The sequence below is a fragment of the Tupaia chinensis genome, unplaced genomic scaffold (genome assembly GCF_000334495.1).
Source record: "Tupaia chinensis unplaced genomic scaffold, TupChi_1.0 Scaffold000415_1, whole genome shotgun sequence".
Classification (NCBI taxonomy): domain Eukaryota; kingdom Metazoa; phylum Chordata; class Mammalia; order Scandentia; family Tupaiidae; genus Tupaia; species Tupaia belangeri.
Window position 1 is genome coordinate 393406 of NW_006159920.1, and position 25070 is coordinate 418475.

Here is a 25070-nt window from a genome sequence, read left to right on the forward strand (position 1 = left end):
GATTGTTGTAGACAGGCAGTTATAATTTGGTGAGGAACACCATCCCCCTTGGTGTTCCTTAGTTTCTCTGTCTGCTACTACTTCTAAAAGGTAAGTAGGTACATGTGGAACTGACAGAATTCCTCTGGACTCTGAGTTCTAGTCTGCTCTTGGATGCTCAGGTTCTGGGCACATAGAGACATGTGGAATTCTGTAGATTCCACAAGGCACGGAATTTGAAAGATGATGGGAATGTAAACCTCTTTATGTGACTGTGGGCAGTGTTGGGGTAGGAGAAGGCAGATAGCAAGATGGAGGTAAGAAGGTTCGGCAGCTTTCAGCAACCCGATTGATTCACCGATTGTCCTGCTGCAGCAATAAACTGGTTTCTCTCACTATCTACTTGTCTCTGTGCCTGAAAGTCTTTTGAAATGCTGAAGTCAAATATGAATTTGGCAAGTAAAATAGTGGAGGAATTTGAGTTTTTAGTCTTTCCTTTTTTGGTATTACAGTGACATTTTAAAAATTCGCACTAAAGTATAATCCTGTGTGGAGACAGATGTTGACCTACATGCTGTAAGAAGGCAGAGGATACGTGCCTTGAAAACAACAGATAGTGACGGTTGTTATCAGGCAACATCGCATTTCATACTCAGCAGAGATTTTTGTGTATTCGAGCAGCTTTTGATAAAGCAGTGTATAGGTTAGTAAATATAGTATTGTTCTTGAATATAATAAAAACTATAATGTCTATTTTAACAGGCCAATAGCAGGATATGCTAACCTGTGTCCAAATATGATCTCTACCCAGCCTCAGGAGTTTATTGGGATGCTGTCCACAGTGAAACATGAGATTATTCACGCCTTGGTAAAGTCTACTGTTCCCTGCTGTTCTTTCCTTCATGTCTTGTTTTTCTGATCATGGTGCTCTCCTTTTGATGAATATACTCAATTTTGAGATTATTTTAATTCTGGGGTCTGGGGCCAGCAGGTGGCATATTGATTAAGGCATTGGACTACCACATGGGTGACTCGGTTCAAGTCCTGGACCCAGCAGCATGTGTGTGTGCGTGCCCAAAATCCCAAGAGGAGATTGGAGGAGAAAGGATTGTGGTGTGGCCATCCCCCCGGAGGGGTGATTTTTCACTTTCACACTCAACTGTCTTTGTCTTTCTAGTGAGCACACATGCCTTACGCCAAAAACCTAAAAAAAAAAAATGTTTATTTTGATTCTTTGAATCTAAAAAATGATTCTTAGATTCACATTTAGTAAAACTTGATTAATTAGGTCTCTTCTAATACAGAATTTAAAAAAAAGAGTTATTTATTTATTTTATTTTATTTGTTGTTATTATTTTTTACTTTGACCAGAGAGAGAAAGAAAGAGAGAAAGGGAAAGTGAGAAAGCAAGCTGCCAGATCCAGGACTCAAACCATTGGCAACTATATGGAAGTCCAGTCCCTTAACCACTATGCCACCTACAGGACCCCAGTGTTTTATGTCTTAAAAAAAAAACCCAAAACCTCCAGAAGATAATATGGCAAGGCTAACATTTTAAGTTCTCCTAAAGCACGTGTAGGATACATAAATTTCCATTACATTACTTTTTAAAAATGTTTTTATGTATTTGGATTATTTCTTTTTTTTTATGAACAACTTTCCTTCCTCATTAATTTATTTATAAATTCTTTTATTTAACTATTTATTTATTTTAATTTGATCAGAGGCACAGAGTGAGAGAGAGAGAAAGAGAGAGGGAAAGTGAGAAAGGAATCCACCAGGTCTGGGACTCGAGCTGCAGTTGGCCATGTGGGAGTCCAGTCCCCTTAACCACCACGCCTCCTGCAGGCCCCTATTTGAATTATTTCTTAAAAAGCTAAGTAATTTTAAAGGTTAATATGAGCCTCAAAAACCCTTCCAGGGTGGCCCTGCTGGTGTGGTTGAGGGAACTGGATCCCACATAACCTACTGCGTAGTCTGAGTTCCTCACCCAGCAACTTGAAAAACACCCATGTGAGACCAGCAGTTAGCGTAATGGCTATGTCGCTGGACTCCCATATAGTCAACCACAGTTCAAGTCCCAGACCCGGTGGCTTAAACTCACACCAGGCGCTTGTGCATGTGTGCCCAAGATCCCGAGAAGAGAAGGGATTGCGGCATGGCCATCCTCCCTGGGGGGTGATTTCTCACTTTCTGTCTCTCTTGTCTCTCTTTGTCTGTCTGGCGAGCACATGTGCCCTATAGGAAAAAACCTCTACAAAAAAAAAAAAAGAAAATTAAAAAACAAAAAAAACAAAGAAACCCCAAACACCCATGTGGGTGTACTGTGTGCCCTAAGGCCCTAGAGGAGAATGCAGCAGGGATTGTGGTGTAGCCCTCCTTCCTGGGGGGTGATTTCTTACTTTCTCTCTGTCCCTCTCCCTCTCTCCAGCAAGTGCACACACCTTAAAACAAAATTTAAAACCAACAAGCAATGACAGAAAAAAAAAAAAAACCCTCAAGGCTAAATGTTACACTCACAGATGCTACCGTCAAGTTATATGTGCTCATAGCTGTCAATCACAGTCATCCACGATATTCCTAATACTAGATGGACCTTATGAGTGCTTAGAAAAAATTTCAGATTAATTAGGTGACAAAATAAGTGCATATAAATATTGCAAAGATGGAGCCAGCAGGTGCATGATGGTTAAGGCACTGGATCCCACATGGCTCACTCCACAGTTTGAGTCCTGGACCTAGCGACCTGAAAAATACTGGGCACACTTGTGCGTGTCCAAAATCTTGAGAGGAGAGTGGAGAAGAAGGGATTTTGGTGTGCCATACCGCCTGGTGGGGGCTGATTTCTCCCTTTCTGTCTCTGTCTTCCTGGTGAGTACATGCACCCTATAGATAACATCTCTCTTAAAAAAAAAAAACACAAAAAACTTTGTAATATTTGTAGTATGGATGACTTTATCCATTACCTTGCTACCAAAGAATCATAGCTAACTTTTCTTAGTTTTTTTTTTTTTTTGCTATAGGGTATGTGTGCTCACCAGTGAGAGATAGAGAGAAAGTAAGAAGCCACTCCCCAGAGGGGATGGCTACACCACAATCCCAATCCCTTTTCCTCCATTCTCCTTGGAGGAGTTTGGATACACATACATGCACACACGTCCAGCGTGATTTTCAAGCCACTGGGTCCAGGACTTGAACTGCAGTTAGCTAGGTGGAAGTCCAGCACCCTACTCATCATACTACCTACTGGTTTACATAGATAGGTATGTTTCCAGTCTAATATGCATGAACACACACACACACACACACACCTTTCCCGATCTTTTCTTTATTGTGTGTATGTATGTATACAAATTTTTACAAGTGTCTTAGGAGTACATTTGACTCCCAGCTCCATACCCTGCATGATATTGTTGATGGTTTTCTTTTTTCAAAACATTTATCTATGTCTATCTGTCATCTGTCTATTGTGATTGTGTTGTGATTTTCAAGCTGCTGGGTCCAGGACTGGAACTATAGTTAGCTATATGGGAATCTACTTATTTTATCTGTTCTATTTTAACCACCACACCACCTGCTGGCCCCTTGTTAATGATTTTCAATAGCAGTATTCCCTAGGTAACTGGAAAGTCAGTAAATTCAAGTGAAGAGAGCAATTATGATTAGCACATCTAACAACCGTCTTTGTTATCATTACACTTTACGCCTTAGATTTTCTTTTGAAATACAATAACATTCATATAAGGTTTTCCTCCCTTAAAGTTCTTAGATTTATGAATAAAAGACACTAGAAGGGATTTGGAAACCATAGTTACGGCAGAGCCTGGGCTACTGCTTCTGGTAGCCGTGGATATCCTTGGAGGAAAGAAGTAACAAAGAGACTGACTTATCTTCTCAAAATTAGGGGAAACCAAAGTGTTAACTAAATAATTACTCTTTTTTTTTTTTTTTTTAATGAGAGAAAGAGAGAGAGGGAACAGCAGATGGCATTAAGGATACATTGCTGGACTCCCATGTAGCCAACTACGGTTCAAGTCCAGGACCCGGGGATTTAGAACTCACGCTGAGTGTGTGTGCATGCATGCCCAAAATCCCGAGAGGAGGGCGGAGGAGAAGGAATTGTGGTATGGCCTTCCTCCCCTGGGAAGTGATTTCTCACTTTCTCCACTGAGCGCACGTGCCCTATAGCAAAAATCTCTCAAAAAATAGACAGAAAGACAGACACTGCCAACAGGGTTTTTATGCCATGATCCTCCTGAGTCTCAGCCAGCCTGGAATTTGGGCATGTGTATACATGCCCCATGTGCCCAGGAAGGTCTTGGGATGCAATCCTAGGACCTTTTTCATGTGGGTCCAGTTGAATTATCACTGCACCACCACCTGAATGCTCTTGCTTTTTGTAAGTATTTGAACTCTACGTAGCAATGTATATCTTCACAGTGATTTTTAAAATAATGCTTTTTATTTTTTTATTTTATTTATTTGTTCATTTATTTTTGACAGAGAGAGACACACACACACACACACACACACACACAGAGAAAGAGAGAGAGAGACAGAGAGAGAGAGGATGTGAGAAAGCAAGCTAGAGATAATAACATAGACCTAAAATTAGGAGTTTTAAGGAATACGAATTGTTGCAGTGGTGTCAAGAGTCAGTTAACTTGTGGACCAGAGGTGGCGTGGTGGTTAAAGCACTGGACACTCCTACATGGCTGACCATGGTTTGAGTCCCAGACCTGGTGGTCAGCCATGTGGGAGTGTTCAGTGCCTTAACCACCATGCCACCTGCTGGCCCCCTCCACAGTAATTTTTAATTAAGTTTATTTATTTTATTTTAAGCAATAAAATATTTTAAACAGTGTACTGAGTTTCATAACTAACTGCATAGCCAATTTCATATATTTCTTCTGTCCTTTCAACTCATGCAGCAACCAGAAATGATGCTCGATGTGTTCTCAAACAAGGAGGAAGACCATAATGGCTTTAAAAAGCAGACATATGGAAACATTTAAAATACATGTTAATACATTGTTTTTAAGTTCTAATGGCATCTGAAAGTATCATTTTAATGCAGTAATTGATGTTTATAATATTTATACTGGCTGTAGTTTTAAAATACATAGTGCATTTTGGAAGTTTTAGTTAAAAATGTTTACCTTGGGGCCAGGCAGTGGTGCAGTAATAACATCACTGGTCCCATGGAAGAGGTCTCGGGTCTGCATCCTGGCATTTCCTTGAGCAAGCCAGGCAGGTTCATGCCCATAATCCCACTGGCTGAAGCTCGGGAGGATCACAGTGGGAAGACCCTGCTTGGGATACAGGTTTTGGTCTCTCTCATGGAAGAAATGAATAAAACTATAAAAACATGTTTACTGAGCCAGCAGGTACCATGGAGGTTAAAGGGACTGCATCCCACATGGCCAATTCCATGGTTCAAGTCTCAGTCCCAGAGGCTAGAATATCACTCCGGATGTGTGTGTGTTCCTGACCAAAATCTTTAGAGGTGAATGGAGAAGGGATTGCAGTATGGCCATACCCCTATTGGGGGTGATTTCTTACTTTCCCTCCCTCCCTCCCTCCCTCCCTCTTTCTCTCTCTGTGTGTGTGTGTGTGTGTGTGTGTGTGTCTCCGGCAAGCACACACTCCCTATAACAAAAACTTAACTTTTTTTTTACCTCAAGTAATTAGAATTTAAAATTCATAAATATGGCACACTTAATTATTACCCAGTTCCACTGTATGAGAAGTTCCTGTACAAGTTTTTTTTTGTTTGTTTTTTAGAGAGTTTTGCTTTAGGGTGTGTGCACTCATTGGAAGGACAGAGAGACAGAAAGTGAGAATCACCCCCTGGGGAAATGACCACGCTATAGTCCTTTCTCCATTCTCCTCTTGGGATCTTGGACTTGCATGCACGCACGCCCAGCGTGAATCTGAAAACTCCGGGTCTAGGACTCAAACCATGGTGTCCAGCGACGTAACTGTTACACCATCTGCTGGTCCCTATGTACAAGTATTGACGTGGCACTTTTAAGTGCTTTCTTGCTAGCAGGCATGGTAAGGCATGTTAAGATGTGATCAAACCTGATATTTTTCTCTAAAACATTTTAAACTTTGTCTTTTAGGGTTTCTCTGCTGGGCTGTTTGCCTTCTACCATGATAAAGATGGAAATCCACTAACTTCAAGATTTGCAGATGGTCTGCCACCTTTTAATTACAGGTATTAGTCATTTTTCTTCTTGCTCCTCCATTTTATGATGGTGTGTGCACTAAATCCCGAGAAGAGAAATGAAGCAGGGATTGTGGCATCGCCATCCCTCTTGTGTCCTGCCTTCTCACTTTTCCTTTCTCTCCCTCTCTGTCTCCAGTGAGCATGTATGCCCTCTAGCAAAAAAAAAAAAAGTGGTAGATCACATTCTCATCAGGAATGTATAAGTGCTTTTGTTACCACCTTACCAGTACTGGATATTGTAGATCACTTTTTAAAGCTGTTTTGATAAATAGAACATGGTATCCCATTGTTATTCTTCCAGGACTATTAGTGAGGTTTTGGCCATTTGCATTTTCTCTTTATAAACTGCCTTGTTTTCTCTGTCCAGTCTTTTAGTTTTCTTTCTAAAGAATTATTTATTTAATTTAATTTGCTTTTCTTTTTTTATAATTTGACCATAGAGAGACAGAGAGAAAGAGAGGGAAATTGAGAAAGCAAGCCAATGGTTCTGGGACTTGAACCGTGGTCAAGTCCAACACCTTTAACCACTGTGCTACCTGTTGGCCTCTCTATTTTATTTTTTTTTTTTTTAAGAATTATTTAGGGCCAGCAAGTGGCATGGTGGTTAAGGTGCTGGACATTCCCACATGGCTGACCATGATTTGAGTCCTGGACCTGGCAACTTGCTTTCTCACTTTCCCTCTCTCTCTCTTTTTCTGTACCTCTCTTGGTCAAATGAAAACAAACAAACAAACAAATAAATAAATAAAATTATTGCTGTTATCTCTCTCTCTCTTTTTTTTTTTTTTTTGGAGAGGTTTTTGCTATAAGGTGCATGCGCTCGCCAGAAAGACAGAGACAGAAGGCAAGAAATCACCCTCCAGGAGGGATGGACATGCCACAATCCCTTCTCCTTCATACTCCTCTTGGGATCTTGGGCACGCATGCACATGTGCCTAGCGCGAGTTTAAGGCACCAGGTCCGGGACTCGAACCGTGGTCATCTACACAGGAGTCCAGCGACATAGCCATTATGCCAGTTGCTGGTCCACACTATTATCTTTTTTTAAAGATTTTTTTTTTCAGAGGTTTCCGTTATAGGGTGCGTGTGCTTGCCAGAAAGAGAGAGAGACAGACAGACAGAAAGCTAGAAATCATGCCCCCAGGAGGGATGGCTACTCTGCAATCCCTTCTCCTCCAGTCTCCTCTCAGATCTTGGGCATGCACACACACACACCCAGCATGAATTAAGGCCACTGGGTCTGGAACTCGAACCGTGGTCAACTACATGAAAGTCGACTAGCAACATAGCCATTACACCAACTGCTGGTCCCTAAAGAATTATTTTACTTAACTTTATTTAGTTAGTAAGTTATTTTTTAATTTGACCGGAGAGAGGCAGAGTGAGAGACAGGGTGGGTGGGGTGGTGGTGAGTGAAAAGCTAGCTGCTAGGTCCAGGACTCAAACTGTGGTCGGCCATGTGGGAGTCCAGCACCTCTAACTACCATGCCGCCTGCTGGTCCCATTATTATCTTTTAATTTGCTACAGGTCATGTGTGCTCACGAGAGCGTGAGAGGGAGAGAGAGAGAGAGAGGAAAATTGAGAAAGCAAGCCACCCGGTCTGAGACTTGAACCCTGTTTGGCATTGTGAGAATCTAGCATCCTAACCATCATGCCATCTGATCCCTCTTTTTTTAAAAAAATTAATTAGTTAATTAATTATTTTTGGAGAGGTTTTTGCTATAGGGTGCGTGTGCTCGCCAGAAAGACAGACAGAGAGAGAGAGATAGAAAGCAAGAAATCACTCCCCGGGGGGATGGCCATGCCGTAATCCCTTCTCCATTTTCCTCCCGGGATCTTGGGCACACACGCACATGCGCCCGGCGTGAGTCTAAGCCACCGGGTCTGGGACTTGAACTGCGGTCAGTTACATGGGAATTCAGCGACTGCTGATCCACCTTTTTTTTTTTTTTTTTTTTTTTTTTTAAGGTTATTTCTTTCTTCCATGAGTGAGAGAGACAGAGAGAGACACACCCCAAACAGGGTTCCAATGCTACAACCCACCCCTAGCTTTCAGCTAGTCTTGACTCATGGGCAGTGTGTACCTGGCACACTGAGGGAATCTCAGGACTTGAACTGAAAACTTTCTCACATGGGATTGTGTCACAGAATCATCACGTTCTACCTATTTTACCAACCAGCTTCTAGTATTCTTTTTCTTTTTTTTAAATTTGCTACAGGGCTCATACACTTGCCAGAGAGAGGGAAAGTGAAAAAGCAACCTCCAGAGGGGATGTCCATGACATAACCCCTTTTCTTGGGATATTAGGCACACATACATGTGCCTGTTGTATTCCTCAAATCGCCACACCTCGGACTCAAACCACGCAGTAGGCCATGTGGGACCCAGCTACACTAACTACCATACCAACTGGCTAGCCCCCAAGTTTTCCTTTTTCTGATCACTTTATAAGAATTTTTTATGGGGCCAACATTTGGCGTAATAGCTATGTCACTGGACTACGATGTAATCAGCTGTGGTTCGAGTCCTGGACCTGGTGGCTTAAAACTCATGCTGGGCGCGTGTGCATGCATGCCCAAGATCCTCAGAGGAGAATGGAGGAGGAGGGATTGTGGCATGGCCATCCACCCTGGGGAGTGATTTTTTGCTTTCTATCTCTCTGTTTCTCTCTGTCTTTCTGGCTAGTGCACATACCCTATAGCAAAACCCATCCAAAAAACAAATAATTTTTTATAAATTAGGGATATTGATCATTTTCCATATTTGTTGCAAATATTTTTCCTAATTAGTTTACCTTTTTATTATATTTTTGCCATATATAAAAGTCGTTTTATTTTTTAAGTTTATTTTTATCTTATTCACATTAGCATGTGCACGTGTGTCAGGTAAAAGAAAGAGAAGCAGCCTTAGCAGGGTTTCCTCACGCTGCAGTTTCCTTTTCTCACCCCCAGCCATCGGAGTATTGGGCATGCGTGTGTATTTTCAAGCCCAACTCTGTGTCCTTCAGTTGCTATGTGGCTTCCAGCATGGGTACTTCAGTTTAGTATCAAATGGGAATCAGGGTAGGCCAGGTTTTAGATTTTATGTCATTAAATTTCTCCGCTTTTATTTTATTATGTAAGAAGGTTTCTGCTCTCCAAATATTATAAAAATATTCAGCTAAATTTATCCCAGTTAAATTATAACTAGATTTTTAAGTATTCATCATTTTAATTCATTTGGAATGTACTTTCTTTTTTTAATTTTATTTTTTAATTTGCTAAAGAGTGTGCACACTTGCCAGAGAGAAAAATCAGAGACAGGGAGAGGAAGAAAGTACTCCCCAGGGGAGATGGCTGCACCACAGTCCTTTCTTCTCCATTTTCATCTTGGGATTTGGGCAAGCATGCACACACATCCAGAATGTTTTTTCCACATGTGGGAGCCAGCTGCCACATACTGGCCTCTGGAATATCCTTTCAATTCATATACTTTGCGGTTCTTTCGTAAGGTCCATACATGTTTATAATTGCTACACTTTCTGATGGACTGGCCCTTTTGTTGTTATTAAATGCCTTTCTTTGTCTTTAGTAGCTGTTTTTTAAAGTTTATTCATGATAGTGAGTATATGTAGGAGAGGGGAGAGAGGGAGAGATGAGAGAAGTACCCCAGCAGGGCGGTCACACAGGGATCCCTTTCCTTCAGCTGTGCCGCTTCTCGGGGTCTTGGACATGGGGTTGTACACCCAGTATGTGCCACCTCAGCCGGGCTGGGATTCTGAACCTGTGGCCAGCCCTGTGGCTTCTAGCACCACAGTTTGTATGCTACGCACTGGACCTCCAGGAACAACCTTAGTCTTAAAGTCTGTTTTTTCTGGTGTTAGTATAGCTGCTCCAGCCCTCTTTTTGAATATTATTTACATAGCACAGGATGAACATTCCTTAACTGAAACACTTTGGACCAGAAGTGTTTTGGATTTTGAAACTGGGGCGGTGGGGGGGTGAGGTTGTAATATTTGCATATAGATAATGAAATATCTTGGGAATGGATCCCAAGTCTAAACACAAATTACATTTTGTATATGTGTTATACACATAGCCCGAAGTTCATTTTACAAAAAATTTTTTTTGGAGAGGTTTATCGCTATAGAGTGCGTGTGCTCTCCAGACAGACAGAGACAGAGAGACAGAAAACGAGAAGTCGCCCCCCACGGGGGATGGTCACACCGCAATCCCTTCTCCTCCATTCTCCTCTCGGGATCTTGGGCATGCACGCACACGCGCCCGGCGTGAGTTTTAAGCCACTGGGTCCGGGACGTGAACCGCGGTTGACTACATGGGAGTCCAGTGACATAGCCATTACGCTAACTGCTGATCCCCTCAAAATATTTTTGTATTGGGACATTTTGACTGTTCATTACATGAGGTCAGATGCGGAATTTTCCACTGTGGCATAACATGACTGTTCAGGAAGTTTTGAGTTTAGGGCATTTTGGATTTCAAATTTCAGATTTGGGATGCTCAACCTGTAGATCTCTAATCCCTTTACTTTCCATATATTTGTATCTTTGAGTCTAAACTATGTAGCTGGATCATGTTTTCCATTTTGCAGGTCAGCTCTATTCTGCTCCTTTCAGTGACTGCCAGTTACTGGTTTTCACCGTGTTGTGTGGTGTTTCTAAGGCTGCTGTGAAGCTAGAGAGAGGAAAGCATCATAAAGCTTACTGTTCTTACTAAGATTCATCCAGTTTTCCCGAATAAATGCTTCCTAGGTTGTTACAAGCCTTTGGTTAATTTCTAAAAATCATCCAGCTCTAAAAAAGTTTATTTTGCCAATTTGGCTAGTTTTCTCATTGCTTTCATGGAGACTTTTTTATTTTGTTTTGTTTTGTTTTGAGATGTTTTTGCCATAGGGTGCGTGCGCTCTCCAGACAGACAGACAGAGACAGAGAGATAGAAAGCAAGAAATCACCTCCCAGGGGGGATGGCCATGCCACAGTCCCTTCTCCTCCATTCTCCTCTCGGGATCTTGGGCACTCACGCACACATGCCTGGCGTGAATTTTTTAAGCCACCAAGTCTGGGACTCGAACCGCAGTCGACCACATGGGAGTCCAGTGACATAGCCATTACGCTAAGTGCTGGTCCCTCATGGAGACTTTTCAGAGAACATTATACTGTCATTTAAAAAAAAATATTTTATTTATTTATTTATTGAAAGGTTTTTGCTATAGGGTTTGTGCGCTTGCCAGAAAGACAGAGAGAGACAGAGAGATAGAAAGTGAGAAATCACCCCCCGGGGGGATGGCCACGCTGAAATCCCTTCTCCTCCATTCTCCTCTCGGGATCTTGGGCGTGCACACACATGTGCCCAGCGTGAGTTTAAGTCACTGGGTCCAGGACTTGAACCGTGGTCAACTACATGGGAGTCCAGCAACATAGCCATTAAGCCAACTGCTGGTCCCTATTTATTTATTTATTTTTGTTTAATTTGCTATAGGACATGTGCGGTCCCCAGAGAGAGACAGAGAAGAACTGAGAAAGTAAGCTGCCAGGTGTGGGAGTCGAACCACAGTCAGCTATGTGGGAGTCCAGCACCTTAACCACCATGTCACCTGCCAGCCCCTACACTGCCATTTTTGCTGATTTCTTTCTGGAGTAAATCTATTTTTGTATATGGCATGAAATAGAGATTTAGCTATATTTTCAAATGGATAATATTTACTTTTCCACTGAATTAAATATGGCATAGTTTTTATTAAGTTTTGTTTTTTGTTTTTAGTTTTTTTTTTTTGGAGATTTTCACTATAGGGCATGTGCACTTGCCCAAGAGATAGAAAGTAAGAAATCACCCCCCAGGGAAGATGACCATGCCACAATCCATTCTCCTCCATTTCTCTTCTTGGGATTTTGGGCTCGCATGCACACGTGCTCGGCATGAGTTAAACTCCTGGGTCCAGGACTTGAGCTGCAGTAACTACATGAGAGTCCACCAACATAAGCATTATACCAACTACTGGCCCCAAGATTTTTTTTTGGAGAAGTTTTCGCTATAGGGCGTATGGGCCTGCCAGAAAGACAGAGAAACACAGAGAAAGTTAGAAATCACCCCCCAGGTGGGATGGCCACGCCGCAATCCCTTCTCCTCCATTCTCCTCTCGGGATCTTGGGCACACACGCACGCACACGCGCCCAGCATGTGTTTAAGCCGCCAGATCTGGGATTCGAACTGCGGTCAACTACATGGGAGTCCAGCGGCATAGCCATTATGCTAACTGCTGGTCCTAGATTTTTGTATTTTTAGAATCATTTTACTTGACTTTATTTTATGTATTTATTTATTTATTTTAATTTGTCCAGAGAGGAACAGAGTGCGAGAGAGAGAGAGAGAAAGTAAGAAAGCAAGCTGCCAGCTCTGGGACTCAAGCCACTGTTAGCCATGTGGGAGTCCCACATCCTTAACCACCATGCCACCTGCTGGCCCCTGTTTTTTGTTTTGTATGCTCAGATATGTTTTTGGACTTGCTTCTGTTTTATCTATCAAAAAAAAATTTTTTTTTTTAAAGCCCTGCCTGTGACACAGCTGGCAGTTTTATAGGTTACAGAGCTAAAAAACACATGCCCACCAGGGTTCCAGTTTCTGGCCCAGCTGGCCTGAAAATATGCTAGACACATATGTGCATGCCCAGGCTCCTGGCAGGCTGGGAGCAGGAGGAAGGGGATTGTGACCAGCCTTGTGGAGGGCTCTTCTCTCCCTTTCTCTGTCTCACACTCATAAGCACTCTACCATGAATTAAAAACGCAAATTGTGTAAAGGAAGTAATTCATTGTTATCAAGTATTAGCTATGTGAACTTGAGTACGTCACCTCATCTCTCTAAGTGTCTGTCTTTTTATCTTCAAAATAGGAGTTATGATCTCAGGGTGGTCGAAAATATTAAATTAGAGAATGTTTCTTTAGTGCTTTGTATGGTCTTGGTACATAGTCAAATTTCAAACATGTTAATTTCATATTGATGTTTATATAAACACATTTAAAGTCTTGGTAAATTTAAAAAAATGACTTTTTATTCCATTATTACAGTCTTGGACTATATCAATGGAGTGATAAAGTAGTTCGAAAAGTGGAGAGATTATGGGATGTTCGAGATAATAAGATAGTTCGCCACACCGTGTATCTCCTAGTAACACCTCGCGTTGTTGTAAGTATTCTGAACTTCATGTCTTGGGAGGCAGGGACCCTTCCTTCACTGTGGGCCTTTCTTTACCAGTCACTCTTTACTAATCACTATTTAGGATCTTATGATTAAAGCTTAGAGCCTATATTAGGAAAAGTAGCATAAAGACAGTATAATAAAGCTTCAAGCCAAAGAAACCTGAGAAATTGGAAAATTTGCAATGATACTCCTAGCCCCCATCCTACCCACTGCTTTAAGTCAGTGCCTTCTCTGTTGTGGTACCTCTTTTTTTTCTTTTCTTTTCTTTCTTTCTTTAAGAATTATTTTATTTAGCTTTATTTATTTATTTATTTCAATTTTACCAGAGAGGAAGAGAGAAAGAGAAGGTAAGTGAGAAGCAAGCCACCAAGTCTGGGACTCGAACTGTGGTCAGCCATGTGGGAGTCCAGTGCCCTTAACCTCCACACCACCTGCCAGCCCATCTCGTAGTACCTCTTCAGAATCACTGGTACTTGAATAAAATTAAATAAATAATAATAATTTTTTTTTTAAAAAAGGGGGATCAGCAGGTGGCATGGTGGTTAAGGCACTGGACACTGCCACATGGCCGACTGCGGTTTGAATACCGGACCTGGTGGCTTGCTTTCTCACTTTCCCTCTCTTTCTATCTCTGTCTCTCTCTGGTCAAATTAAAATAAATGAATGAATAAATATAATTTAATAGATAATTATTTTTAAAAAAAAAGAATCACTGCTACTATATCTATAACTGATGATTATTTACTGGGGTCTGTATCAGTCAAGGTTTTCCACAGAAATACTATCAGAGGATGAATTTGTGTGTGTGTATGTAGAGAGAGAGATTTCCTTTAAGGCATTGACCCACACAGCTACAGAGGCTTGGCAAGTCCAAATCTCAGGCTAGAGACTCAAAGACGAGTTGCAGGGCCAGCAGATGGTGTAGTGGTTAAAGCACTGGAGTCTAATGTGGCTGACGGTGGTTCGAGGCCTGGATCCAGTGGATTGAAACTCATGTTGGGTATGTGTGCGTGCATGCTCAAAATCCTGAGAGAAGAATGGAGAAATTGTGATGTGGCCATCTCCGCTAGGGGGCTTCTTTTTCACTTTCTGTCTCTCTGGCAGGCACACATCCTGTAGCAGAAATCTCTCAATAAACAGAAGAGTTGCAGTTTGGGAAAAAAGGCAGAATTGCTTCCTACTTTTGGTTCTGTTTAAGGCTTCAGCTGATTAGATGGGCCCACCTACATTAAGGAGGATAATCTGCTCAAATCCACTGATTTAATATGAATTGCAGACTGGCCCTGTGGCTAGAGGTTAAGGGAGCTATATCCCCTATGGCCAACTGCAGTTTGAGTCCTGACCCCGTGGGCTTGAAACACACTGTGGACATACGTGCGTGTGTGCGCAGAGTCCTGACGAGACTGAAAGGTGAAGGGAGAGGGATTGCAGCGTGACCACACCCCGTCGTGGGGTGCTTTCTTCTCTCTCTGGCAAGTGCATGCCCTCTGGCAATTTACATAAACAGATACTATAGGTAGATAGTTATCCCATTAAAAACTGCACTCACAGCGGGACCAGCAGATGGCATAATGGTTATGTCATAGGACTCCCAAGTAGTCAACCATGGTTCCAGTCCCAGACCAGGTGGCTTAAAACTTGCACAGGGTGCATGTGAGTTCGTGACCAAGATCCCAAGAGGAGAATGGAGAATAAGGGATTGCAGCATGGCCATTCTGCCTGGGGATGTGATTTATCACATTCTGTCTCTCTGTCTCTGTCTCTCCAGTGAACACATGTGCCCTATAGAAAAAATCTCTTTTAAAAAGAAAATGTACTGGGGCCAGCAGGAGGTGTGGTGGATAAGGGCGCTGGATTCCCACATGGGCGACCATGGTTCAAGTCCTGGACCTGGTGGCTTGCTTTCTCGCTTTCCCTTTCTCTCTCTCTCTTTCTGGTGGTCAAATAAAAAAATCGAACAATAACAAATGGAATTAAATAAATAATTCTTAAGGGGGAAAAAAATGTACTCACAGAAATATCCAGACTAATGTTTGACCAAATATCTAAGCACCATGGTTCAACCAAGTTGACTCATAATGTTAACCATTACAGGGTACCTTTTACCCTTTATTTAATTTAAAAAGCTATTTTCCCTTTCTGCTTCCTTGAGGACACACAGCACTCTGCTTTCTTATTAGAATGATTTCTTAAGGGGCCAGCAGGTAGTGTGGTGGTTAAGGGCTCTGGACTCCCACATGGCTGACTACAGTCTGAGTCCCTATCCTGGTGGCTTGTCTTCTTACTTTCCCTCCCTCTCTCACACTCTGTCCCTCTCTGGTCAAATTAAAATAAATAAATGAATAAAATAAATAAAAATAATTAAAATGATTAAAATAATGATAATTCTTTTAAAAATTATTATTTTTTTTTTGAGAGGTTTTTTCTATAGGGCACATGCACTCACCAGACAGACAGAGACATACAGAAAGCGAGAAATCACCCCCCGGGGGTGATTCCCTTGTCCTCCGTTCTCCTCTCGGGATCTTGGACACGCACGCACACATGACTGGCATGAGTTTAAGCTGCTAGATCTGGAATTTGAACCGCGGTCGACTATATGGGAGTCCAGCGACATAGCCATTACACCATCTGCTGGTCCCTCACCTAAGTAACTCTTTACTGTCTATTATATGCTTGTGATAAAGAGTTCATCATTTCTTTTTTTTTTTTTTTTTTTATTGGAGAGGTTTTTGCTATAGGGTGCATGCGCTTGCCAGACAGACAGAGAGAGACAGAGAGACAGAAAGCGAGAAATCACCCCCCAGGGGGGATGGTCACGCCGCAATCCCTTCTCCTCCATTCTCCTCTCGGGATCTTGGGCACGTACGTACACGCACCTGGCGTGAGTTTAAGCCACCAGGTCCGGGACTCGAACCGCGGTCGACTACATGGGAGTCTAGCAACACAGCCATTATGCTAACTGCTGGTCCCAAGAGTTCGTCATTTCTTATACTACTATTAAGGAGTTTATCTTTGTTTCTGATTTTTAGGATGAAGCACGAAAGCATTTCAACTGTCCGGTTCTGGAGGGAATGGAACTTGAAAATCAAGGCGGCATGGGCACTGAGCTCAACCATTGGGAAAAGCGGCTTCTGGAGGTCAGGTTATTTTTACATTTTCCTAAGCTATTTTTATTTAATAAAATGAATTCATACTCATGGGAAAAGTTATTCAAACAGATCATAAAGTGAAATAACTTTTTTAAGGCTTTTACCATAGGGTGTGTATGCTCACCAGGGAGAGACAGAGAAGGAAAGTGAGAAATCAGCCCCCAGGGGGGATGATCATGCTACAGTCCCTTCTCCATTTTCCTTCTGGGATTTTAGACATGTATGCACATGTGCCTACAGTGGTTTTCAAGCCACCAGGTCTGGGACTCGAACCATGGTCGGCCATGTGGGAGTCTAGCTCCTTAATCACTATGCCATCTGCTTGCCCTAATAAAATAATTTTTCAGGTCTCTTTTCCCCTTTATCTTTCTAGACCCACTCTCCAGATATAATCACTATTTGAGTTTTTGTACATCCTTCTGTAAGTGCTTTTATGTTATGTATGTATAAACACACACATACACACAAAGTATGTAAGTATTTTTGTATGGGTATGTATACGTACTCTTTTTTTCTTTTTTTTGAGAGAGAGATTTTTCCTGTAGGGCGTGTGCACTTGTCAGAGAGACAGAGAGAGACAAAGCAAAAAATCACTCCTCTCCACCCCTCAGAGAGGATGACCATGCCATAGTCCCTTCTTTATTCTCCTCTTGGGATTTTGGGCACCCATGCACAGGTGCCTGGTTTGAGTTGTTTTTTTTTTTTTTGGAGAGATTTTCACTGTAGGGCGCGTGCGCTCGCCAGACAGACAAGAGAGAGACATAGAGACAGAAAGCGAGAAATCACCCCCCGGGGGGATGGTCACGCCGCAATCCCTTCTCCTCCATTCTCCTCTTGGGATCTTGGGCACGCACGCACACGCGCCCGGCGTGAGTTTTAAGCCACCGGGTCCAGGACATGAACCGCGGTCGACTACATGGGAGTCCAGCGACATAGCCATTACGCTAACTGCTGGTTCCCTATGCCCGGTATGAGTTTTAAACTGCTGAGTCCAGAACTCGAACTGTGGTCAAATACATAGGAGTCCAGCGACATAACCATTATGCCAGCTGTTGGTCCTCACATACTCATTTATAAAATGAGTTCAGAAATTTCTACAATTTTTTTTCACTTACACGGTATATCGTAGGTATCTTTCCAAAGCAGATCAGATGCTTCTGTTTTAATATAACATGTGCTTTCCTAAAAACTGCTTTCTTCAAAATTAAACACTAGCAATAATAAGGCCTCTGTGAGAAACAAGTAACCAGAGCACTGCCAAAAGGGTGTCAAGGCTGGGAAGCAAATCCTTGCTTTAGCAGAAGAGACTGCATTCTTGTAGCTCTCACTTTTTAATAGCTACATAGTATTATATGAATGTAGCATAACAGTCCTGTATTAATGACCAGGTGCTTTGATTTTTTTTGTTGTTGTTAAGAGAGATTTTTGCTATCCTGCTCATGTGATCCCCAGAGAGAGAGAGACAGAAAGTGAGAAATCACCCCCCAAAGGGGCTGGTCACACCACAATTCCTTTACCTTTGTTTTCCTCTTGGGATTTTGGGCATGCAGTCACACATGCCCAGCGTGAGTTTAAGCTGCCGGGTCCAGGACTCGTACCACGGTCAACTACGTGAGAGTCCAGTGCTGTAATCATTATGCCATCTGCTGGTCCCAATTTTTTTGTTTTAAAAAATATTGTCAAGATCAACTTACTTACGTCTGGGATACCTACCAGGGGTGGTGTTTCAACAGGTATTCCTAAGTTCACCTAAACAGTTAAATTAAACACAGGCCACACTGAAGAAATATTTCCTTAGGAGGATACGAGAAAGAATGCACAGCATGCCAGCACGGCAGAGTCGGGTATTTCTCTTGTGCTCCACGCCACAGTCTAGGGGCTGTCGTCTGTGAGTCTCTCCTTCCCCCTCTTGCTCAAGTACGAGAGCACAAGACCATAGCAGGTGGATTCCAGCACCAGCCTGGCTTAGAAGGGCCATGTCCCAGATAGGAACCAGTATCTTTTTTTAACAGTTCCATGGACATAACTTCCAGGTCCCCATAAGGAACATACACATAAGAGTCACTGCACACAGGCAAGTCCCAAGCCGTGTCTTGCCAGCAAGTACTCATGTTCACTTACTGTACATTTACAGTAATTCCAGCTCTGGAGGCATGTCTGGAGGTCTTTATTCCCTTAATTCCTATTATCTACTGACATAGTTGACATTCCATCTTTATTAGCTTTCCAGGGAAGCAGAACTAGAAAGTTAACTCGAGGTCAGAAGGAGACCTGTGTACGTAGACGGAGAAAGGGGCCAGCCATGGTGGTGCAGTGGTAATGCAAGTGCCCTGCAAGCTGGAAACTGTATGGCTAACTGTGGGTTTGGATCCCCCAGGCAGTTTGGAAAGACACCAGACATTGCACACAGGTGCCAAGGATCCGAGGAGCTGCAGGGCTGGGGAAGGGGGTCGCAGCATGATGAGCTCTGTGGCTCTCTGGGGAGCATGCATGTGCTCTCTAGCATTAAAAGAGAGAGAGAGAAAGGGCAAATCCTTAGAAGTGGAATTTTTAGGTCAACATATATATTTTTGTTTTTAGAGATCTATTTAGATAATTAGGTGTTTGCAGCTTACACACATCATGACTAATATTAGTAAAATTATGAAAGAGTAAAATTAATGCTTGTGATGGGACCAGCAGTTAGCGTAATGGCTATGTTGCTGGACTCCCACATAGTCGACCACGGTTCATGTCCTGGATCCGGTGGCTTAAAACTCACGCCAGGCGCATGTGCGTGCGTGCCCAAGATCCCGAGAGGAGAATGGAGGAGAAGGGATTGTGGAGTGGCCATCCCCCCAGGGGGTGATTTCTCGCTTTCTGTCTCTCTGTCTCTCTCTGTCTATCTGGTGAGCACATGCGCCCTATAGCAAAAACCTCTCAAAAAAAAAAAATGCTTGTGATTATCATTCATATCTAGGTAATCACAAAGTAAATAATAGAAACTTTTGGAAGATACATACACTTACTCCTTCGTGGGAATTTCAGGAGTTTTCTGGTTTTTTTTTTCATTTTTTTTTCTTTATTCATGATAGCATACATGTGCAAACACATGGGAATGAGAGAGGAGGGGAGAGAGAGAAAGACACCCCCCACAGGCTCTGGTTATGTCACAGTCTGCTGGACCCTGCAGGCCTGCCTGGCGTGTTCCGGGCTGACCGGCCAGGAATTCGCATGGCTGTTGCTGTATGTGATCAGGCTTCTCGTGAGCAGCACATCACTGTGCCACAGAGCCATCCTAGAACTTCAGTTTCTTTATTTTCCTTAAGAAGTATTTTCAAATGACTCCCTTTAGAAAACTAGATTGGCCGTAAATTAACATTTATGTGCTTTTCAGTCGAAGACCTGAGAGTAATAATTTCATTAACTTCTTCCTTTCTCTAAAGTCCACTTTGTGCCCTTGAACTTCTTTCTTTCTTTCTTTCTTTATTTATTTATTTGGAGAGGATTTTGCTATAGGGCGCATGTGCTTGCCAGACAGACAGAGAGAGACAGAGAGACAGAAAGCGAGAAATCACCCCCCAGGGAGGATGGCCACGCCGCAATCCCTTCTCCTCCATTCTCCTCTCGGGATCTTGGGCATGCACGCACACGCGCCTGGCGTGAGTTTTAAGCCACCAGATCCGGGACACGAAGCACTGTCGACTACGTGGGAGTCCAGCGACATAGCCATTACACTAACTGCTGGTCCCAGCCCTTGAACTTCTTAAAAGATGGTATTAAAATACTTGAGACGATCATCCAGTGTTCAGTGTAAAGGTCTGAAGAATAACAAGAGCTGTCCAAAGATGAAATGATCTCACTTAAGAAACAGCGAAGTCCCCACTATTGGGTAACCTCCTGATAGGGATTTTATAGTGTGAATCAAAATACTGGGTAGATCGTAAACCTTGATGATGTTTTAGGTCCCTCATGTGAATCCTTTGATTTTGTCAGACTTTTTTTACATGGTAGTTTGATTCAATGACCCCAAAGTTAAGGTGGATAAAAATAGTTTTCTATGTAACTCAGTCAAGAACTACTATTCCTCTCTGATACCAAGTTATCTGGGCATCTGTCTCAATCACTCACTCCACTTTGCCTAGAGAGTGTATTTTTACAGTAGTTAGTTTCCATATATACTTATCTTCACTTCGATCACAGAGTTCTAAATATGCACTGCCTGCCGTTCAGGGAAATCATTCACGATGGAGACATTTGAGGCAGAAAATAAATTTCACTTTAAACTTCAGTCTAGTTGACTTAAAGAAGGCTTGTGGGGATCAGCAGTTGGCGTAATGGCTATGTCACTGAACTCCCATGTAGCCGACTGTGGTTCGAGTCTTGGACCTGGTGGCTTAAACTCACACCGGGTGAGTGTGCGTGAGTGGCCAAGATCCCGAGAGGAGAATGAAGGAGAAGGGATTGAGGTGTGGCCATCCCCCCGGACGGTGATTTCTCGCTTTCTGTCTCTATGTCTCTCTCTGTCTGTGTGGCGAGTGCACGTGCCCTATAGCGAAAATCTCTCCAAAAAAATTAAAAAACATATGTCCACATGAACCAAGTTTTATACAGGAATGTTTATAGGAGCATTACTCATAAAAGTCAAATACTAGATACAACTCAAATGTTTCTTTGGAATAAATAAAATGTAGTATTCATATAATGCAAAAATATATAGCTATAAAATGGAATGAAATATTGCTACATGGTCAACATAGATTATATGTGGGGGGAAAAACAGAATTGAAGTGTTACATATTGTAAAATAAAACTACATATTGTATGATTTATATGAATGTCCAAAGGCCAATTTATAGAAACAGAAAAAGCAGATTAGTGGTTGTCCAAAGTTGGAGTGGCCATCCCCCCAGGGGGTGATTTCTCGCTTTCTGTCTCTCTGTCTCTCTCTGTCTATCTGGTGAGCACATGCGCCCTATAGCAAAAACCTCTCAAAAAAAAAAAAAATGCTTGTGATTATCATTCATATCTAGGTAATCACAAAGTAAATAATAGAAACTTTTGGAAGATACATACACTTACTCCTTCGTGGGAATTTCAGGAGTTTTCTGTTTTTTTTTTTTCATTTTTTTTCTTTATTCATGATAGCATACATGTGCAAACACATGGGAATGAGAGAGGAGGGGAGAGAGAGAAAGACACCCCCCACAGGCTCTGGTTATGTCACAGTCTGCTGGACCCTGCAGGCCTGCCTGGCGTGTTCCGGGCTGACCGGCCAGGAATTCGCATGGCTGTTGCTGTATGTGATCAGGCTTCTCGTGAGCAGCACATCACTGTGCCACAGAGCCATCCTAGAACTTCAGTTTCTTTATTTTCCTTAAGAAGTATTTTCAAATGACTCCCTTTAGAAAACTAGATTGGCCGTAAATTAACATTTATGTGCTTTTCAGTCGAAGACCTGAGAGTAATAATTTCATTAACTTCTTCCTTTCTCTAAAGTCCACTTTGTGCCCTTGAACTTCTTTATTTATTTATTTATTTATTTATTTATTTGGAGAGGATTTTGCTATAGGGCGCATGTGCTTGCCAGACAGACAGAGAGAGACAGAGAGACAGAAAGCGAGAAATCACCCCCCAGGGAGGATGGCCACGCCGCAATCCCTTCTCCTCCATTCTCCTCTCGGGATCTTGGGCATGCACGCACACGCGCCTGGCGTGAGTTTTAAGCCACCAGATCCGGGACACGAAGCACTGTCGACTACGTGGGAGTCCAGCGACATAGCCATTACACTAACTGCTGGTCCCAGCCCTTGAACTTCTTAAAAGATGGTATTAAAATACTTGAGACGATCATCCAGTGTTCAGTGTAAAGGTCTGAAGAATAACAAGAGCTGTCCAAAGATGAAATGATCTCACTTAAGAAACAGCGAAGTCCCCACTATTGGGTAACCTCCTGATAGGGATTTTATAGTGTGAATCAAAATACTGGGTAGATCGTAAACCTTGATGATGTTTTAGGTCCCTCATGTGAATCCTTTGATTTTGTCAGACTTTTTTTACATGGTAGTTTGATTCAATGACCCCAAAGTTAAGGTGGATAAAAATAGTTTTCTATGTAACTCAGTCAAGAACTACTATTCCTCTCTGATACCAAGTTATCTGGGCATCTGTCTCAATCACTCACTCCACTTTGCCTAGAGAGTGTATTTTTACAGTAGTTAGTTTCCATATATACTTATCTTCACTTCGATCACAGAGTTCTAAATATGCACTGCCTGCCGTTCAGGGAAATCATTCACGATGGAGACATTTGAGGCAGAAAATAAATTTCACTTTAAACTTCAGTCTAGTTGACTTAAAGAAGGCTTGTGGGGATCAGCAGTTGGCGTAATGGCTATGTCACTGAACTCCCATGTAGCCGACTGTGGTTCGAGTCTTGGACCTGGTGGCTTAAACTCACACCGGGTGAGTGGGCGTGCCTGGCCAAGATCCCGAGAGGAGAATGAAGGAGAAGGGATTGCGGGGTGGCCATCCCCCCGGACGGTGATTTCTCGCTTTCTTTCTCTCTGCCTCTCTCTGTCTGGCAAGCGCACGCGCCCTATAGCAAAAACCTCTCCAGAAAAAAAAAAGAAGGCTTGTGTATGTCATCATTGCAATGCTCTTTGTCTCTAACACTTGGAACGTTTTAAGTACATGACAGAGGGCGAGTTGGTAACACAACAGTAATACACCAGGCCCAGATGGACAGGCCCAGGTTTGTGTCCTGGGGCCTCCCTGTGTGTGCCGGGCACACGTGCTTGTGATCTAGGCTGGCTTGAGGCTGGGCATGGGTTGCAGCATGAGGGACCTGTTGGGGATTCCTGTCTCTGTCTCTTTCTCTCTCCCTCTATCTTTCATGAAATAAATAAACTTAAAAAAATTACAAAATAAATGCTTAAGAAGGATCACAGAAATTATTTGGTGTTACAGAGTCCAGGCTCCTAATTAAAATCTGTTGGTGATTTTCAGAATGAAGCAATGACTGGTTCTCACACCCAGAACCGAGTCCTCTCTCGAATCACTCTGGCATTAATGGAGGACACCGGGTAAGACAGCTGTGAGAATATGATATGAATTGTTTATGAAATAAATGAACATTAAGATTACAGCTTAAGATGGAGCCAGCAGGTGGCATGGTGTTTAAGGTGCTGGACTCCCACATGGCTGACCATGGTTTGAGTCCCAGACCTGGTGGCTTGGTTTCTTACTTTTGCTTTCTCTTTCTCTATCTCTCTCTGGTCAAATTAAAAAATAAATATAATAATAATAAATAAAATTGATGGGACCATCAGTTGGCGTAATGGCTATGTCGCTGGACTCCCATGTAGTCGACTGCGGTTCAAGTCCTGGACCCGGTGGCTTAAACTCATGCCGGGTACATGTGCGTGCATACCCAAGATCCCAAGAGGAGAATGGAGGAGAAAGGATTGTGGTGTGGCCCTACACCCCTGGGGCGTTATTTCTTGTTTTTGGTCTATGTCTTTTTGGTAAGTGCACGCACCCTACAGCAAAAACCTCTCCAAAAGATAAAAAATAAAATTGAATAAATAAATAATTCTTAAAAAAAGATTACAGCTGAAGAAATTGCATTTTTTAAAAAGAATTATTTATTTATTATTGTTATTATTATTTTTCACATGAATTTTGCCAAAGACAGAGAGTGAGAAAGCAAGCTACCAGGTCTGGGACTTGAACCATGGTCAGCCACGTGGGAATTCCAGCATCTTAACCACCACGCTACCTGCTGGCCCCAGATTACAGCTGAAGAAATGACATTTTATGCTGAAACAGAATGTATTTACTAATTCTTTGCATTTTGTCCATTATCTATATCAGTTCCATTCATTGATTCAAGTAAATATTTAAAGCCCTAAGTCATGAATTAAAAAAAAAAATTCCCTGATAGCATGAAGATTTATTTTCTAGTAAGTAGAGGCCATGTTAATCTGAAGGAAAGACTAATCTAAATAATTTAATTGTAAGAAATGTATAGCATTCCGGTTTTAAAGCAGTACAATGTTCTGGTAAGGCAGTGAAATCTTTTGTTCACATTACCTTAACTTTGGGGGACTGAAGAAGTAAGTATAAAGATTTGAAAATATGAGATCATTGTTGATAAGGACAGTTCCAGTAAAAATGGGAATATGTACGTGTGTGTGCCCAAAGTCCCGAGAGGAGGACGGAGGAGAAGGGACTGTGGTGTGGCCAGCCCCACCCCAGGGGGTGATTTCTCATTTTTCCTAACTCTCTCTCTCCAGTGAGCTACATGCCGGATGGCAAAGATAAATCAATCAATCATCTCATCATCTCAAAAGCTGAGGGATTGGTTAGAACCATCCTTTCCACTTTAGTCTCCTTCCCACTAAATCAAACAAAAGCAGGGGGCCGGCAGGTGTGGCGGCTAAAGGTGCTAGACTGCCACATGGCCGACCATATGCCTGGCGTGTTTTGTTTTTCTTTCCTTTCCTTTCCTTTTTTTTTTTTTTTTTTTAAG

At 42.4% G+C, this 25070-nt stretch overlaps 1 protein-coding gene across 1 annotated transcript in view; it reads left to right on the top strand.

Moving 5' to 3' along the window:
- Positions 1-25070, top strand: part of LMLN (leishmanolysin like peptidase) — a gene marked incomplete at its 5' end in the record, with an annotated part of 89662 nt that overhangs the window by 27497 nt on the left and 37095 nt on the right. The window contains 5 exon segments of the mRNA XM_014590171.1: positions 742-847; positions 6105-6199; positions 13274-13391; positions 16439-16546; positions 23546-23622. Of these exon segments, the coding sequence (XP_014445657.1) occupies positions 742-847; positions 6105-6199; positions 13274-13391; positions 16439-16546; positions 23546-23622 (504 nt within the window).